We start from the raw sequence: 15,220 nt of genomic DNA, 5'->3' as shown, positions 1-15,220 counted from the left end.
GCTCCAGTTTCTGAGATGAGGAGGAGGACAGAGCTCCAGCAGCAGGGAGCTCCAAGGCGGCTCTGCATGCAGGGCTGACCCCTGGTGGACGGTCTGCAGGCGCTGGGTGGGGAAACCCTGAGAGCTCTGGCAGCAGCCTTCTTGCTTGGCTCCGGGCTCCCTCTGCCCCTCTGCTCCCTTTCTGCCCTCGCCAGCCACACCTGCTGCCTTCTTTGCCTTAGGGGGCTCCCATTGGGGGCCACATCCTGAACTACCTCCTTGAGAAGTCACGGGTGGTGCACCAGAACCACGGCGAGAGGAACTTCCACATCTTCTACCAGCTGCTGGAAGGGGGCGAGGAGGACCTGCTGCGGAGGCTCGGCCTGGAAAAGAGCCCCCACCAGTACCAGTACCTGGTGAAGGTAAAACGCTGCACACCCCCACACCCCCAGCAGAAGCTTTTCTGGGCCTGCAGTGGGGCTGAGTGGTACCTGAGGACCAACCTGCCTGCCTGCCTGCCTGCTGCCTGTCCATTTTGGGGGCAGCCACTGCACCCCCCCTCTCCGCTGCTGAGGGTCTCCTCCCCACATTCCCCATCTGTCTTGCCAGGGTCAGTGTGCAAAAGTCAGCTCCATCAACGACAAGAGCGACTGGAAGGGTGTGCGCAGAGCCCTGTCCATCATTAACTTCAGCGACAACGAAGTGGAGGTAAGAGGCCCCTTTTGCTCCTGCGGCGGCTGCTGCTGCTGCCTCCCCGTGTTTGGGAGGGAGGGGGCTGGTCCTGCGTCCCCTTCTGTGGTGCTCTTCTGCCAGTGACCCTCCCTGGCCCTCCCCTCTTCCCTTCCCTTCCCAGGACCTCCTGAGCATTGTGGCCAGCGTCTTGCACTTGGGCAACGTGCAGTTTGCTGCCGACGAAGAGGGCAGCGCACAAGTGACCACAGAGAACCAGATCAAGTACCTGGCCAGGGTGAGGAGCAGAGCTGGCAGGGAGGGGGCAGTGGGAGCGGGGCAGGGAGAGGAGCGAAAGGCTCCCAGGTACCTTCGGAAATGGGCCTGAGCTGCGTCACTTGGAGGCTGTTTTTTAGGGGGGACGTGTGTGTGTGTCATAAAGGCTAGAGAAAGGCTTATATTCTAGAAGGGATCAAAGAAAGGAAGGAATCTGAGAGATGGCCAAGTAACATTGGGGGAATCAACGTCCAGTGAATACAAAGGCAGGCCACAGTTTTATTCCTGCAGCTCTTGGAGTCAGAAGACGGAATGCTAGAGGAAATGACTTTGGAGTCCTTGAAAAGTGTGAATAAGGCCTTCAGTATGTTTTGGGGGTGAGGATTAGTCACAGCTGCTGGAAGAGAGGAGGCCAAACCACCCCCCAGACTTCCACTCTCCTAATGACACCCTTTCTCTGATGCTGAGCAGGGCTGGGGCAGGTGGCACCTTCTCTCTCTCCCGGCTGCACTGCACCCATCACTCCTCCCCCAGTTTGGGTCTCTGCCTTCCTGCTCCTCTCAGGGCTGAGAAGGAGCCTTTTCCTCAGCCGTGGGCAGAGGCCGCTCTGGCTGTGGCTCTTCAGCCGTGGCTCTCCTTTTTCTGCCTTGCAGCTCCTGGGGGTTGAAGGGTCTTTGCTTCGAGAGGCTCTGACCCACAAGAAGATCATCGCCAAGGGGGAAGAGGTAAGAGGGTTGGCCGGGGGGGGGGGGAGGCGGCCAGGCCAACCCAGGGGCGTTTCCAGGTGATGGTCACTGCAGCCATCTCCAAGGGAGGTGGTTCGGGTACCTGGTGGCCCTCCCTCCCGAGTCCGCTGGCCGGAGAGAGGCTGACGTCAGCTCCTTCCTTGCAGCTGGTCAGCCCCCTCAACCTGGAGCAGGCGGCTTACGCACGGGACGCCCTCGCCAAGGCCATCTACGGGCGCACCTTCTCGTGGCTCGTGGGCAAGATCAACAAGTCCCTCGCCTACAAGGTCAGCAGGCTGGGTCCTGGGCGGCACCCTCCGTGGAGGAGGCCTTGCTTTGGGAAAGGGGCCCACAAGGAGCAGGCCTCCTTCTGCAAGGGTGGCTTTGCTGGGACAGGAGCAAAGTCCCCGTTTTCCAGGCAGGCAGGGCAGGGGGGCCAGGGGAGGGTGCTGTTCCCAGGGGGCCTCTCACTCCCCTGTGCCTTTTGGCAGGAGACAGAGCGCCTGGGCTGGAGAAGCAGCGCCTCTGTCCTGGGGCTGCTCGACATCTACGGCTTCGAGGTTTTCCAGCACAACAGGTGGGTTTTCCTGGCTCCTGCCCAGGTGGAGGAAGAGGAGGGGCTGCCTGGCACAGGGCTGGCCTCAGGCTGCTCTCCACCAGGAACCCCCCCCCCCCGAGGGTTTGTCTCTGACCTTGTGCTGTGCCACTGAATCTCCGGTTGCTGCAGGCCAGCAGGGCTGTGAGAAGAACCAGCCCCAGCAGGGAGGTGGGTCTCGCTCTGCTACCCATGACTGTGGCAGGGGGGACTGTGACCCCCCTTCAGTGAAAGTGGTTGCTTGGAGGGGGAGGGGGGTCAGAGTCTCTGCTGGGGCCAAGAGCTCTTTTCTGCCTCCCCTCCTTTGCAGCTTTGAGCAGTTCTGCATCAATTACTGCAATGAAAAGTTGCAGCAGCTCTTCATCGAGCTCACGCTGAAGTCGGAGCAAGAGGAATACGAGGCTGAGGGAATTGCGGTAAGAGCAGGGAGTGGTGATGGGGGGGGCTCCTCTGCTCTCCCAGCGAGGGAGGGGCTGCCATTTACACCTGAGGAGGCTGAAAATAGAGTCAGCCCTTTGGCCAGCCGGCCTCTGCTGAGCCCTTGCACTTTGGATTACTGGCCACGTTTCGGTTGAATGAGAGGTGCCCAAGAACGTGGCAGCCGTCACTTCTCCTTTGAAGGGCAAGGAATTGAGGCCTTAATGCCTGACTCTTGGCAGTGAGGGGCTTCCCCTTAGGCCCCCTAAAGCCAAAGGGGGAGCCCAGCCGGCTGGTGCCTCCAGCTGCTCCCCCATGCGCCTCTCCTCCCGAGCAGGGCCTATTTCACTCAGACTCTCTCGCTTCCTTTTTGCAGTGGGAACCTGTCCAGTACTTCAACAACAAGATCATCTGTGACTTAGTGGAAGAGAAATTCAAAGGCATCATTTCAGTCTTGGTAAGTCCTTGGTAAGGACGTTTTGAAGAAAAGGGTGTGAGAAGATTCTGGGCAGAGGGCCTTCTCGGTAGTGGCTCCCTCCCTGTGGAACACCCCCCCCCTTCAGATGTTAAGGAAATAAACAGCTATCTGATTTTTAGAAGACATCTGAGGGCAGCTTTGCACAGGGAAGTTTTTAACGTTTGATGTTTTAGTATGTTTTTAGATATGCTGTGAGCCGCCCAGGGTGGCTGGGGAAACCTAGCCAGATGGTTGCGGTATAAATAAAAGTATTATTATTATTATTATTATTATTATTATTATTAGTATTAGTATTAGTATTAGTATTAGTATTATTGCTGTTGTTGGGGGGTGGAATAGCATTTCTGTCCCGTTATTCCCCAAAGGTCCCAGGGCTGCAAAAAGGCAAGATTTTAATTGGTGGAAACAATTTACAGTCAAAGGAATAGGGAAGGTTCTGAAAACATACATTGTCTGTATGTTCACAAGAGAGGCACCTCTGTTGGGAGGGAGCCCCACAGCACAGGAAATGCCCTCCTGGGCCCCCACCCCCACTGCTCTGCTCCCTCCTTTGGGCCCATTAGCCAAGCTGGTCAGCGGGCAGTCTCCTGGGGACACCTGCAAGGCCCCCCCCGATCCTATGGAGACTTCCATCTGCTCCGAAAGGCTCCAGTGATGGTCTTGTGGGGAGGAGGAGGGTGGTGTTGCCTGCTAGACCCCCAAGTCCTTCCATTTCCGCCCTGCAGGATGAGGAGTGCCTGCGGCCTGGAGACGCCACCGACACAACCTTCCTGGTGAAACTGGAGGAGACAATAAAGAACCACCCCCACTTCCTCACGTGAGTCACCTTGGGGGCCGGAGGAGCCCCTCCATCTTCACCCCAGGACTGGAGGCTCCACTTTGGTTTCAGCAGCTTCTTTGAGAACAGAAGCAGCCAATCTGCTCCTGCTATAGGGACCCAATCCCCTCCAGCTCAACCTTGTCCTCTGGGACCCTGAGCCACTGATTCTGGCTCCCTCCCTCCCATCTTCTGCCCATTCTGGATTATTGTAACTCGCTCTATGTGGGGCTACCCTTGAGACTGACCCAGAAACTCCAGCGGGTGCAGAATGCTGCGGCGAGACTCCTTGTGGGGTCCTTACTGCAAGATTACATTCACCCGGTGCTATACCAGCTGCACTGGCTCCCAGTGCAGTACAGGATCAGGTTTAAGCTGCTGGTTTTAACCTTTAAAGCCCTATATTGCCTAGGACCTCATACCTGCGGGACTGCCTCTCCTGGTATGCCCCACAGAGAAACTTAAGGTCTTCAGACAAAAACATCTTGGAAGTCCCGGGCCACAGAGAGGTTAGGCTGGCCTCAACTAGAGCCAGGGCTTTTTCGGCTGTGACTCTGATCTGGTGGAACGCTCTGTCACAAGAGACTAGGGCCCTGCGGGACTTGACATCTTTCTGCAGGGCCTGCAGGACGGAGCTGTTCCACCAGGCATTTGGCCGGGGCACAGCCTGACTCCCTCCCTCGGCAATCTTCGCGGAGCTCTGGCCCAATGGTTGCCAGTGGCTTGATTTGAATTAATTTTATAATGAATGATTTTAGAGCGTTGTACTATTTTATTGTTGTTAGCCGCCCTGAGCCCAGCTTCGGCTGGGGAGGGGCAGGATATAAATATATTATTATTATTATTATTATTATTATTATTATTATTATTATTATTATTTATGGGGTTTCCCTCTCCACAGACACAAGCTGGCAGATGCCAAGACCCGGAAGTCCTTGGGCCGAGAGGAGTTCCGCCTGCAGCACTACGCAGGGGACGTCACCTACAACGTGGCAGGTAGATGGCGGTCGTCTCCAGGCAGCAGTGCTGGGCAGCAGGGGGCGTCTGTGCCTGTGCCCCCCTTCCCATACAGACACTGTTTCAGGAGCAAACTCTCCCTCCAGCTCCTCCTGGCAGGGTCTTTTATGCCACTGGTTTTGTTCTTCCTTCCCCAGGTTTCCTGGACAAGAACAACGACCTCCTCTTCAGGAACCTCAAAGAGGTGAGTCCCGGCTGGAAGTGGGCCTGTGCCCTGGGCAGGAAGGTGCCTGTCCGTGCAAAGGGCTCCTGGGGCTAAGCCAGGCCCACTTTGCCCCAGCGTGACTCCCTCTCGCTGCCCCCACAGGCCATGTGCAACTCAGAGAACCCCATTGTCAACCAGTGCTTTGACCGGGCGGAGCTGACGGACAAGAAGAGGCCAGAGACAGTAAGAGCCGAAAGAGAGTGGGAGGGTGGTGGGTGGTGGCCCTGCTGCAAGGCCAGGTGGCCGCGATCCTTCCCTCTGCTCCATTCCTCTCTTCTCCTCCATTGCAGGCAGTGACACAGTTCAAGAACAGCCTCACGAAGCTCATGGAAATCCTGATGTCCAAGGACCCCTCCTACATCCGCTGCATCAAGCCCAACGACGCCAAGCAGGCGGGTGGGTCTGAGCCTCTGTCCCTGCTTCCTTCCCAGAGGGCAGGGAGTGCTGGTGTGGGGGTCTGGGGGCATTCTGAGCCTTGGCTGGATTCCCCCCTTTCCAGGTTTCTCATCTCTGACGTTTCTCAAAAACTCCCAACTTACAAGCTCTGGCTGCCGCCTAGGCCTCCTCTGATGTTGCCTGGCTTGCACTGCCCCGTTCTTGAAGGGGGGGGCACTGTCTACTGTGGAAGAATAGCTCCATAGACAGCAAGAGGGCAACCCAGGCGCTGGGCAGGGCATTGGCCCAGCTGCCCTTTTTTACGGGTTACTCTCCTTCATTCTGGGGACGCAGGTGGCACTGTGGGTTAAACCCCAGAGCCTAGGACTTGCCAATCAGAAGGTCGTGGTTTGAATCCCCGCGACGGGGTGAGCTCCCATTGCTCAGTCCCTGCTCCTGACAACCTAGCAGTTCGAAAGCTTGTCAAAGTTCAAATAGATAAATCGGTACCGCTCCGGCAGGAAGGTAAATGGTGTTTCCGTGCGCTGCTCTGGTTCTCCAGAAGCGGCTTAGTCATGCTGGCCACATGACCCGGAAGCTGTACGCCGGCTCCCTCGGCCAATAAAGCGAGATGAGCGCCGCAACCCCAGAGTCGGCCACGACTGGACCTAATGGTCACGGGTCCCTTTACCTTTACTCCTTCATTCTGATCATTTTCTAGGCCGTTTTGATGAAGTTTTGATCCGGCACCAGGTGAAGTACTTGGGCTTGATGGAGAACCTGAGAGTGCGTCGGGCTGGCTTTGCTTATCGGCGAAAATACGAAGTCTTCCTCCAGAGGTAGGTGTGCGTGCAAACCCTGTGCAGGAACATTGCAGCGCAGGAATGGATTCGGAGGGAGCAGGTGGCTCCTGGGGGCGAAATGAAGGGTGGTCGCTCTGCCTGCAATCTTACGCCAAGGGAGGGGGGTTGTGGCAGCTCCAGCCCCCTCAGAGGAGAAGGGCAGCAGGATCCTCATACAGCTTCTGGGGGCTTGGGGGCTCTGCCTGGCGCTCCCTTGGTCATGTGACCAGGCTGCCATCCCTTCCCTGGCCAGGTACAAGTCTCTGTGTCCCGACACGTGGCCCACCTGGGACGGGAGGCCCCACGACGGCGTGGCTGTGCTTGTGAAACACCTTGGCTACAAGCAGGAGGAGTTCAAGATGGGCAGGTAGGCGGCTGAGTCTTGGGGTGCTGCCCCAGGTGGGGGTGGGGGGATCAACGTTCTCTCTCTCTTACGGATAATTTCCTTTCCAGGACAAAAATATTTATTCGTTTCCCCAAGACTCTCTTTGCGACAGAAGACAGCCTGGAGATCCGGAAGCAGAGTCTGGGTGAGTTTGCCCATCGGGGAGTCTGGGGGCAGGGAATGCCTGGGGCCCTCCGGGGGTCAAGGAAGGTGGGCGCTGGGCCCCAGCAACCTTTGAGGCTGCCGGGGGGGCATCTCTGTGCTCAATGTGCCTCTTCCCTCCCTGGCTTCAGCCACAAAGCTCCAGGCAGGCTGGAGAGGCTACTACCGGCGGAAGAAGTTTCAGCAGATGAAGCTGTCAGGTAAGAAGCGGCGATGGCTCTTGGCTTCTCCTCTAGGAACAGACCCTCCCTTCCTGTCCATCACAGGAGCAGTCATGCTCAAGGTGGCCCCAGTTAAGCAGCAGGGCTGGCGCTCCAAGCAGCCCCTGAGGCCAGCAGGGGGGTGGGCAGGGCAAGGGCCTCCCTCGCAGGGGCGTTTCTGGGCCCTCTGCTCTGCTTGCTCCAGCAGCCATTTGCAGGTGGGGCAGGCCGTGGGGGCTGCTTCTGCGCCTTTCCTCAGGGCAGCTCCTGCCACGAGTGGCAGGCAGGCAGCTGCCAGGGAGGGACAGGGTGGCACACCCACTGCTTTGCCGCCCATGGCTGGCCTGTGTTGAAGAGTCCGTGCCCAGCCCCATTGGCTTCTGCATCTGGAACGGCTGGAGAGCGGGGATTCATCTCATTCACCTCAGGAAGCCCTAATGCCTTGGAGCAGACCTCCCTTGCGGGTCCAGCAAAGGCCAGCCAGCAACATTTCAGGAGGGAAGATTGGGAATCGCAAAATGCCCAGAGAGAGAGAGCGAGAGAGAGAGAGAGTTGGGTATCCTCCTGCATCTCTGGCAAGGACCCCCCCGGCCACCTCCTGCGGCAGCCTCTTCTCCCACTGAAGAGCCCTTGCTCTAAGGGAGTTTGTCTGCCCTCCCTTTGGCCAGAACCAGCGAACCCTTGCAGGTGGTGCCCTCTGGAGCAGTGGAGAAGGAGTGGCCGCCTCTGTGCCAGGCTCCCAGGCCGCCCTTCTCCAGGCTCCTTCCACCATTCCTGTCCCCTCACCAGCACTGTCCTGTGCCCCTGACCCCCGTCTCCCCCTCTTTGCTCCCTCCAGCCATCACTATCCAGTCCTGGTGGCGAGGGACACTGGGGCGGCGCAAGGCAGCCAAGAAGAAGCGGGCCGTGGAGACCGTCCGGCGGTGCGTCTGGGCTCCCTTTTCCCTTCCCTGGGCCGAGGGGCGGGGGGGGGCGGGCACACCCTGCCCCTTGCAGGTCTTGTGAGGGGAGGTGGGGGCTGTTGGGGGGGGGTCAGTGCCACTCTGCTCTCCTAAGAAGCCTTTCCCTGGATCTCCCTGCAGGTTCATCAAGGGGTTTATTTACCGGAATTATGCTCGCTGCCCCGAGAACGAATACTTCCTTGACTACATCCGCTATTCCTTCCTGATGAACTTGAAGCGGAACCTGCCCCGGAACGTTCTGGACAAGTCCTGGCCGGTGCCTCCGCCCTCCCTGAGAGAGGTAGCTCCAGGGGCAGCGCAGTGGGGTGGGGGAGCGCCCTGCCTCGCCCAAGGAGCTCCTCCTCCTGCTGCTGTCCCGGGCCTGGATCCAAGCAGGGGCCTGCATGTCCCACGTCCTTTGTCCATCAGCAGTTGTGGGTGACAGCAAAAAAAGAGTGTCTAGGCCACCGTCTCCTGGCTGAATGAGATGCTCTGCTTTCAAATGAACCAACCTGGATCCTTGTGATAGTGCTCCCCCCTCCTTGCAGTCCAAAGAGATTTTCAAATATTAAGCAGTTTATAAATGTTGTGTTGTTGTTGTTAATGTTCCAAAGGGAGTCAGCAAAACAGACTCTGCAACCCAGTCTGGGAATTGTGGGACATTTGGCAGGGAGAGGAGAGGGAAGATTCTTGATGGCTTTGACCTGGTGCCAGACACTGCCCCTCCCTCCTCTCCCTCCCTCCCTCCCTCCCTCCCTCCCTCAGATGTGATGTACAAGGAGCTGGAGGCTCCACAAGCGCCAGGCCCATCTTCTCAAGAGGTGGAGGCCTGCTTTCATTCCCAAAGTGTTATTCAGGCAGGCAAAAGCATGAAGCGGGGAGAAAGCCCCTCTCTGACCTCCAAATATCTAGCTCAGGAGGAGGAGCAACAGATGGTCCTCTTGGCAGGGAGCTTTTGTCTAAGGAAACCTTTAAGTTTGAAGTTGTGCCATTGCCACCACCTCCTATTCAGGCCGCAAGGCTGCCCTGAACCCTGTGCAAATGTCCAGAGGGGGCCCTCGCAGCTTGGGGCCAGTGAAATCTGTGAGCTGGTGTCTCCGTAGGTCCTGAGAGCTTAAAAGCTGCCCAAATGCTCCTCCTTCCTCGTATGGTGTGCCCAGGGGGTGACGGGGGGTGTGTGTCTTTGCCCTCCTGCTATCCCTTGTGGTCTCCCTTTCCACCTGGCAGCTGCTTTTGCCCCTTGTCCTTCAGGCATCTCAGCTGCTGAGAGACCTCTGCATGCAGAACATGGTGTGGAGCTACTGCAAGAGAATCAGCCCCGAGTGGAAGCTGCAGGTGGGTAGCGCTGGGGCTGCCTCCTTCCCTGCCTGTCCCACCCCAGGGAGAAGTGCTCTCTGTGAGCAGCTTCCCAGTGGCTCCTCCTTTCCCTGGGGAGCTCTGTGACGCCGCGTGTCTCTCCCGCAGCTGGAGCAGAAAGTGGTGGCCAGCGAGATCTTCAAGGGGAAAAAGGACAACTATCCTCAGAGCGTCCCTCGCCTCTTCCTTAACACCCGCCTTGGTGAGTGGGGCTGGCCAGGGGTGGGGCTGCCGTCTCCAGCTAGCTGCTTCCAACTGCCCCCCTTCTTTCCTTTTTGCGGCAGGTAGCGAAGAGATTAATGCCAAAGTCCTTCAAGTGCTGGGAAATGAGACGCTCAAGGTAAGTGAGCCACGGCGGCTCTTTGGCCCCAGCTCAGGGGCTCTGAAGGAAGGGCGCAAGGAGGCCGAGCCAGCCCAGAAGGGCTGGCCGGGATGGAAGTTGCCACTCTTCCCTGCTGCCCCCCGTAGCCTCTTGTCTGGAGGCTGCTTCAGGCACTGTGGAAATTTGCTGTTGGGATTCTCGCTGCTCCTTTCAGTATGCCGTTCCCGTGACCAAGTACGACCGCAAAGGCTACAAGGCCAGAGCCCGGCAGCTGCTGCTCACCCAGAATGCAATTCTGCTGGTTGAAGAGGCCAAGGTCAAGCAGCGGATTGACTACGGCAACCTGTCAGGTGCGGAGATGGCGACCAACAAGCGCTTGGCTGGCCTGGAGGCTGGGGGGGGGGGAGAAGCTGCTTTTGGAGCAAGCGTTGCCTGGTCCCCGTTGTTGGGAGCTGTTGTTTGTGAAACAGTGTGGTGTAGTGGTTAAGAGTGGTAGTCACGCAATCTGGGGAACCGGGTTCGCGTCTCCGCTCCTCCACATGCAGCTGCTGGGTGACCTTGGGCCAGTCACACTTCTCTGAAGTCTCTCAGCCCCACTCACCTCACAGAGTGTTTGTTGTGGGGGAGGAAGGGAAAGGAGAATGTGAGCCGCTTGGAGACTCCTTAAAGGGAGTGAAAGGCGGGATATCAAATCCAAATCCAAACATGCATGCGGCCAACTCAGAGAAATTTGTTGTCCTCTGAGATTTTAGATGCACTTTCCAGAACGTGGCTGGCTGCTGGCATTGTGGGGCCTGTTTGTGGGCCTCTCTCCCCTGCCCAGGTCGCTGACGGAGCTTCCTATCTTGGAGCTCTGTAGGTGGCAAGGGGGGGCCTGTTCTGCCCAGAGGGCTGGAGCTGCCAGTGTTGCCACAGAAGAGAAAGGTGGCCGTGCCAAGCAAAATGGCCCTTTCTTGTCTCATCAGGAATGTCCGTCAGCAGCTTGAGTGACAGCCTTTTCGTTCTCCACGTGGTCCGGGAGGATAACAAGCAGAAGGTGCCTTCTCTGCTCTTTTAGCTGTGGGCTTGGGAGGGGAGGAAATTTGGGCGAGGGACCAGGCACATGCTGGATTTGGGGTTTGGTGGCTCAGTCCAGTGATGAGCAGCCAGATTCCCAACAGATTTGTACCTTGTGGGAATTCGAAAATCTCTCTGAAAGACATTTGGTTTGTTTTCCAGGGAGACGTGGTGCTACAGAGTGATTTTGTGATTGAGACTCTGACCAAAATTGCAATCTGTGCCAACAAAGTAAACAGTGTGAATATCAACCAGGGCAGGTGAGCTTGCTATACTTTTATTTTAGAATGTGTGCCTGTCTGATGTGGGTCATATGAGCTGCCGCCCTCCTGCTTCTCTTAAGAGTAAAGGCCTCCAGGCCTGTTCCTGCTTTATCAAGGGAAGGGGCACTCTATAGATCAAGCGGCTTTGCCAGAAGAATGTCCTGTGTATTTTGCGCTGCTGTGGAAAGCCAGTGCCACACCAGGCCACTGGGCAATGCAGACAAAAAGCCCTGGTATCAAATCCCAGCTCACCAGAGGCCAGTCTCTCAGCCTCAGATTGTTCCTCTGCAGACAGCCATGGCCTGAATTAAAGGGATGTTAGGACTGCAAAAAGAATGTACGAGAAGCATGTTGAAGATTGGGTCACTGTACTTAAGAGGCAGTACTAGTGACAAGACTTGTTTGTTGGTTTTGATTTTAATCCTGCCTTTTATTGTCAAATTATGATACCAATTTCCATCTATTAATCCCACCCCTGGGTATGTGGTGACATGGATTTGACGTGGCTCAGCTAGGTCCCAAGTTCCGCTTTTGTGCTTTGAGCCAAGATGCCCCAGTAGAAGCTGCCCCCCAACTCTTCTCCTTCCCTTTCTCTACAGCATAAAGTTCACTGTTGGGCAAGGCAAAGAGGGCATCATTGATTTCACATCGGGATCCGAACTGCTGGTCGCCAAAGCCAAGAACGGCCATCTTGCGGTTGTAAGTAGCATTGGGCTGGCCAAGCTGGGAGTGGCTCCACCCTCCTGCCCACCCCCAGGGGTCACTCCATGCGGCTCCTAAGCCAGTCTCTGTGACTGTGCTTTGATGGCAGCTCTCCCTGTGACCCTGCAGGTGCCATAGGCTTTATGCAGCTGTTCATGCTGCGCCAGAAGCCTCTCGTCCCTCTTGGCAAAGCCCTGCCTCAGTTCCTGCACAGTGCTGACCCGGCTCCTTGCCAGCTCACCTTGTTCAGTTCTGAGCAGGAATAGCTGCTTTGGGCTAGCTGTTGCTCTCCTTCCACAGCTGACCTTTGTCTTCTTCTCAGGTGGCTCCTCGTCTGAATTCTCGATGACAAAAGCTGCCCTTCCGCAAGGAACCTCTTCGTCGGGCGACATTCTGTAATCCTGGCTGGACACTTTCCCTGCCAACTTTTTTGGGGGTGGGGGCTGCTTTGCAGACCTTCTTTCTAGCTACCAAAGACCTGCAGATCCAAAGAATTATCCTCTAATTATGTCCTTTGGTTTCCATCGTACCAGGCAGGAACCTTTTGTCACAGCAGTGGTGGCCGCTCTGTCCCCTGGGCATCGAACGGCTGTGTGCCACATCAAGGCCAGACCCAGAACAGCAGCAGCAGGGAGAGAACCTGTAGAGCTGCCGGCCAACTAAACGAAATGCCAAATTTTATACTAAAAATATTTTATGAAGATGTTTTCTCCTAGATTTTTTGATGCTTTGTATGAAAATGTAAAAGCCATAATACATGTGTGTAATTCTGTTAGTATGCCCTAGCTCATTGTATGGGATGTTTGCACTTTGAAAACTATTTTCTTATTTTTAAGTGGAAGAGCTGTGATAGCAATCTATAATTAATGCCCATCTGCCTTGCCCTGACCTTCTCATTTCCTCAGTTCAGTCTTGTGGCATCTTGCATCAAAAACCTGGGCTGCTTTTGCTGCAAGAGAGGACTGGCATGCTTGCACCTCTATCCCTTTGTGCTGGGAGGGGCTTCTGGTCCTTCGTGGCTATTTGCCTGGAATATCTGTCTGCCCCAGGCCTTATTGCAGCCAGCTTAGTTGGGACAGTTGGCAATGATGGCTTCCTTCCCCCACATGCTACCTCTGGGGTTTCTCCCCCTGTTAAGTTACTGCCCTCCCCGCTATGAACTTTCATCCCATCTACCCCCAGCCTTTGCAGGGTATTTTATCATGAAGTGACAAGCATGGAAACAGAACCAGAGCTTTTAAAATGCCTTTTCAAATAAAGTGCAGTTTTAAGAATGCAAAGGTGCTTAATTTAGGCTCTAGTGTTTGGCTGCTCCAGTGGGAACCCCTGGGTTTTGGAAGCAAAAGTATTGGTTTTTTTACCACCATTAAGACACTAAACCAACCTTTTGGTTTTGGTAAGCTTTTTGTGAAACAGTTCCATCTGGTGTCCAAATATCGTTTTAAATCTGAATGTTCAAATTATATGAAAAGCCCTATTCATTGAGTCAGAATTCTTTTCATTTCTTAATTGCCATGTGGAGGTATGATTTGTCTTTTACAAGACCCACAAAAGTTTGAGCACTTCTTTAATCCCATAAAACAAAAAAGGAGGAGCTATGATATCTTTTGAAGGTAGTTAACAAGTCATCAGTAACAGCAGCTGCAGTGCTTTCAAGGACAATTGCTCAAGATAAAGGAAAAACTTCTTTAGTGTAAAAATGTGAATACGAGTCACTTTTGTGGTTGGACTGGACAAGCTTAAAGGCATTCTTAGATTTTGCATTACTGGTGGGCAAGATGTAGAACTTGGTGCACTTGTATCCTTCGCATCCTGCTGCTGCTGCGGCTGACCTTCAGAAGCCCAATTAGATTTTCTTTTCCGACGGGAAAAAATGTTGCACCAGGCCTGGAATGCTGTCCATGCTATAGTGTATATAAGATTTAATGCACTATTGCTATATAAATGCCAAATAAATTTTTACTAAAATCAGATTTTTCTTTGCATTACAAACTAGCTTTAAAGTGCACGGGGACATTGTCCATGAATGACAGGTGGCAGACTGTGGCTTTAGCTAGAGAGATCTCTTAGCCTGGGTCAGATGTAAAAGCTGCAGGAGGAGGTGTGCATTTGGCCTAGCCTAGAAATTACAGCTCAGTGGAAGCTGCTCAAATCACAGCACTGCCAGTTTAAAAGGAGCTGAAATCCAGAGAAGCCACTGGTAGGCAGACTGGGCTCTTAGCCCAAGGGGGGGGGGCTGGGGTGGATGTAGAGATGCACGTCCAGGAGACCATTTTCCTACCCAGCCTCACCTAATAAAGGAAATGACCCTTGCCACCCCTCAGATTGTTCCTCCTTCAGAGTTCGATGATTTTCCTCATCATTGCAGTTTGGGGCCGGGCTGTACTTTGTCCACCTAGCCCAAGGCTGCAGCATCCACCCCCCACCCCCCCACAAAACCACCATTACCTTGGCTTTGTGGGCCAGAAGCCCACCACCCCTGAAACAGACACTATGCCAAATACTCCAGATGGAGAATTACTCTCACCTTACATAAGGCAGCATCCTGTGTGGCTTTAATTGGCCTGGAAAACCCTTTATTTTGTAAAATATATATACCAGTACACAATACAAGTTCAGAGGGGAGTTGAAGGTAGAAGAGGAGGAGTTGGGGTGACTTTCACAGACCCATTTGGGGATGGACAGTGGTGGCAACTCAAATCTTCCCATTAGTGTGCTCAATTCTTGCTTTAAACTGATAACTGGTCCCATGAAGTAGAATTACCTGTGAAGAAACTAGAAACTCCCAATTCCAACCTCTTCTTAGGGAATAGTTGATGGGGACCCCAAAGATGCAATAGCAGCCAGCAGCTGGGCACTGCCAGACTCCTACAGCACCATTTGGTGTTTTCCTTCCTTGTATCAAAAATTCATGTAACAAGATTTGTTGCTGCCCAGCACTGAGGGAAGTGGCAGATCGCTAAGTGACGGTGCCTGCAATGGCAGCCAGGGATGGGGTGGATGTTGAGCAGAAAATTTCTTGCCCTTGTCTGCCTCTACTTCACTGCTCCTGGAGCTTGGCGTGCCAGCCTCTCCCTCTATAGATTAGAGTCCAATATGGTTCCAGCTAGCAGCAAAGAAAGATGAAGCAAGCAGCCTCAGAATGAGGCCTAATGGCAAGCTACTGCAATCCCCCTTGCTGTGCAGTCCTTGGTAGCAACCGTCTGCTGTCACCTGTTCAGTCAGAAAGGGGAGGGCACAAGTATTATGGGTGTGTGACCTGTTTCTCATCAGAGCTGTAGTACAGTTGGTGCTGCAAAGCGGCTTCCCTCATCTTGCACCCACTAAAGTATAAATAGCTAAAAAGTATGAAGAGTCCATGCAAGTGCAAGGAACCGTTTGTGCAACTGCACCCCTTTCACACAACACTAGTATGATCTGTTCATTGCGTTTCTGGGG

At 54.7% G+C, this 15,220-nt stretch overlaps 1 protein-coding gene across 4 annotated transcripts in view; it reads left to right on the top strand.

Moving 5' to 3' along the window:
• Nucleotides 1–13,753, top strand: part of MYO1C (myosin IC) — a 45,086-nt gene extending 31,333 nt beyond the window's left edge. For all 4 annotated transcript variants that reach the window (XM_083479796.1, XM_083479798.1, XM_083479797.1 and 1 more), the window contains exons 6-32: nucleotides 222–401; nucleotides 589–687; nucleotides 833–946; nucleotides 1,578–1,649; nucleotides 1,817–1,936; nucleotides 2,141–2,226; nucleotides 2,555–2,660; nucleotides 3,038–3,118; nucleotides 3,865–3,956; nucleotides 4,858–4,952; nucleotides 5,111–5,157; nucleotides 5,281–5,361; nucleotides 5,469–5,574; nucleotides 6,275–6,392; nucleotides 6,649–6,762; nucleotides 6,849–6,925; nucleotides 7,074–7,142; nucleotides 7,981–8,065; nucleotides 8,225–8,384; nucleotides 9,335–9,418; nucleotides 9,548–9,641; nucleotides 9,724–9,779; nucleotides 9,976–10,111; nucleotides 10,727–10,797; nucleotides 10,980–11,077; nucleotides 11,680–11,779; nucleotides 12,105–13,753. In XM_083479796.1, coding sequence (XP_083335922.1) covers nucleotides 222–401; nucleotides 589–687; nucleotides 833–946; nucleotides 1,578–1,649; nucleotides 1,817–1,936; nucleotides 2,141–2,226; nucleotides 2,555–2,660; nucleotides 3,038–3,118; nucleotides 3,865–3,956; nucleotides 4,858–4,952; nucleotides 5,111–5,157; nucleotides 5,281–5,361; nucleotides 5,469–5,574; nucleotides 6,275–6,392; nucleotides 6,649–6,762; nucleotides 6,849–6,925; nucleotides 7,074–7,142; nucleotides 7,981–8,065; nucleotides 8,225–8,384; nucleotides 9,335–9,418; nucleotides 9,548–9,641; nucleotides 9,724–9,779; nucleotides 9,976–10,111; nucleotides 10,727–10,797; nucleotides 10,980–11,077; nucleotides 11,680–11,779; nucleotides 12,105–12,131 — 2,568 coding nt within the window. In that variant the 3' untranslated portion in view covers nucleotides 12,132–13,753. The remainder of the gene's footprint in view (nucleotides 1–221; nucleotides 402–588; nucleotides 688–832; nucleotides 947–1,577; nucleotides 1,650–1,816; nucleotides 1,937–2,140; nucleotides 2,227–2,554; nucleotides 2,661–3,037; nucleotides 3,119–3,864; nucleotides 3,957–4,857; nucleotides 4,953–5,110; nucleotides 5,158–5,280; nucleotides 5,362–5,468; nucleotides 5,575–6,274; nucleotides 6,393–6,648; nucleotides 6,763–6,848; nucleotides 6,926–7,073; nucleotides 7,143–7,980; nucleotides 8,066–8,224; nucleotides 8,385–9,334; nucleotides 9,419–9,547; nucleotides 9,642–9,723; nucleotides 9,780–9,975; nucleotides 10,112–10,726; nucleotides 10,798–10,979; nucleotides 11,078–11,679; nucleotides 11,780–12,104) is intronic.
• Nucleotides 13,754–15,220: the final 1,467 nt, after the last annotated feature.

The sequence above is a fragment of the Podarcis liolepis genome (assembly GCF_965112155.1).
Source record: "Podarcis liolepis genome assembly, chromosome: 16".
In the NCBI taxonomy this organism is placed as follows: Eukaryota; Metazoa; Chordata; class Lepidosauria; order Squamata; family Lacertidae; genus Podarcis; species Podarcis liolepis.
Note: the sequence above shows the minus strand (reverse complement) of the source record. Positions and strands in the feature narration are given on the sequence as shown.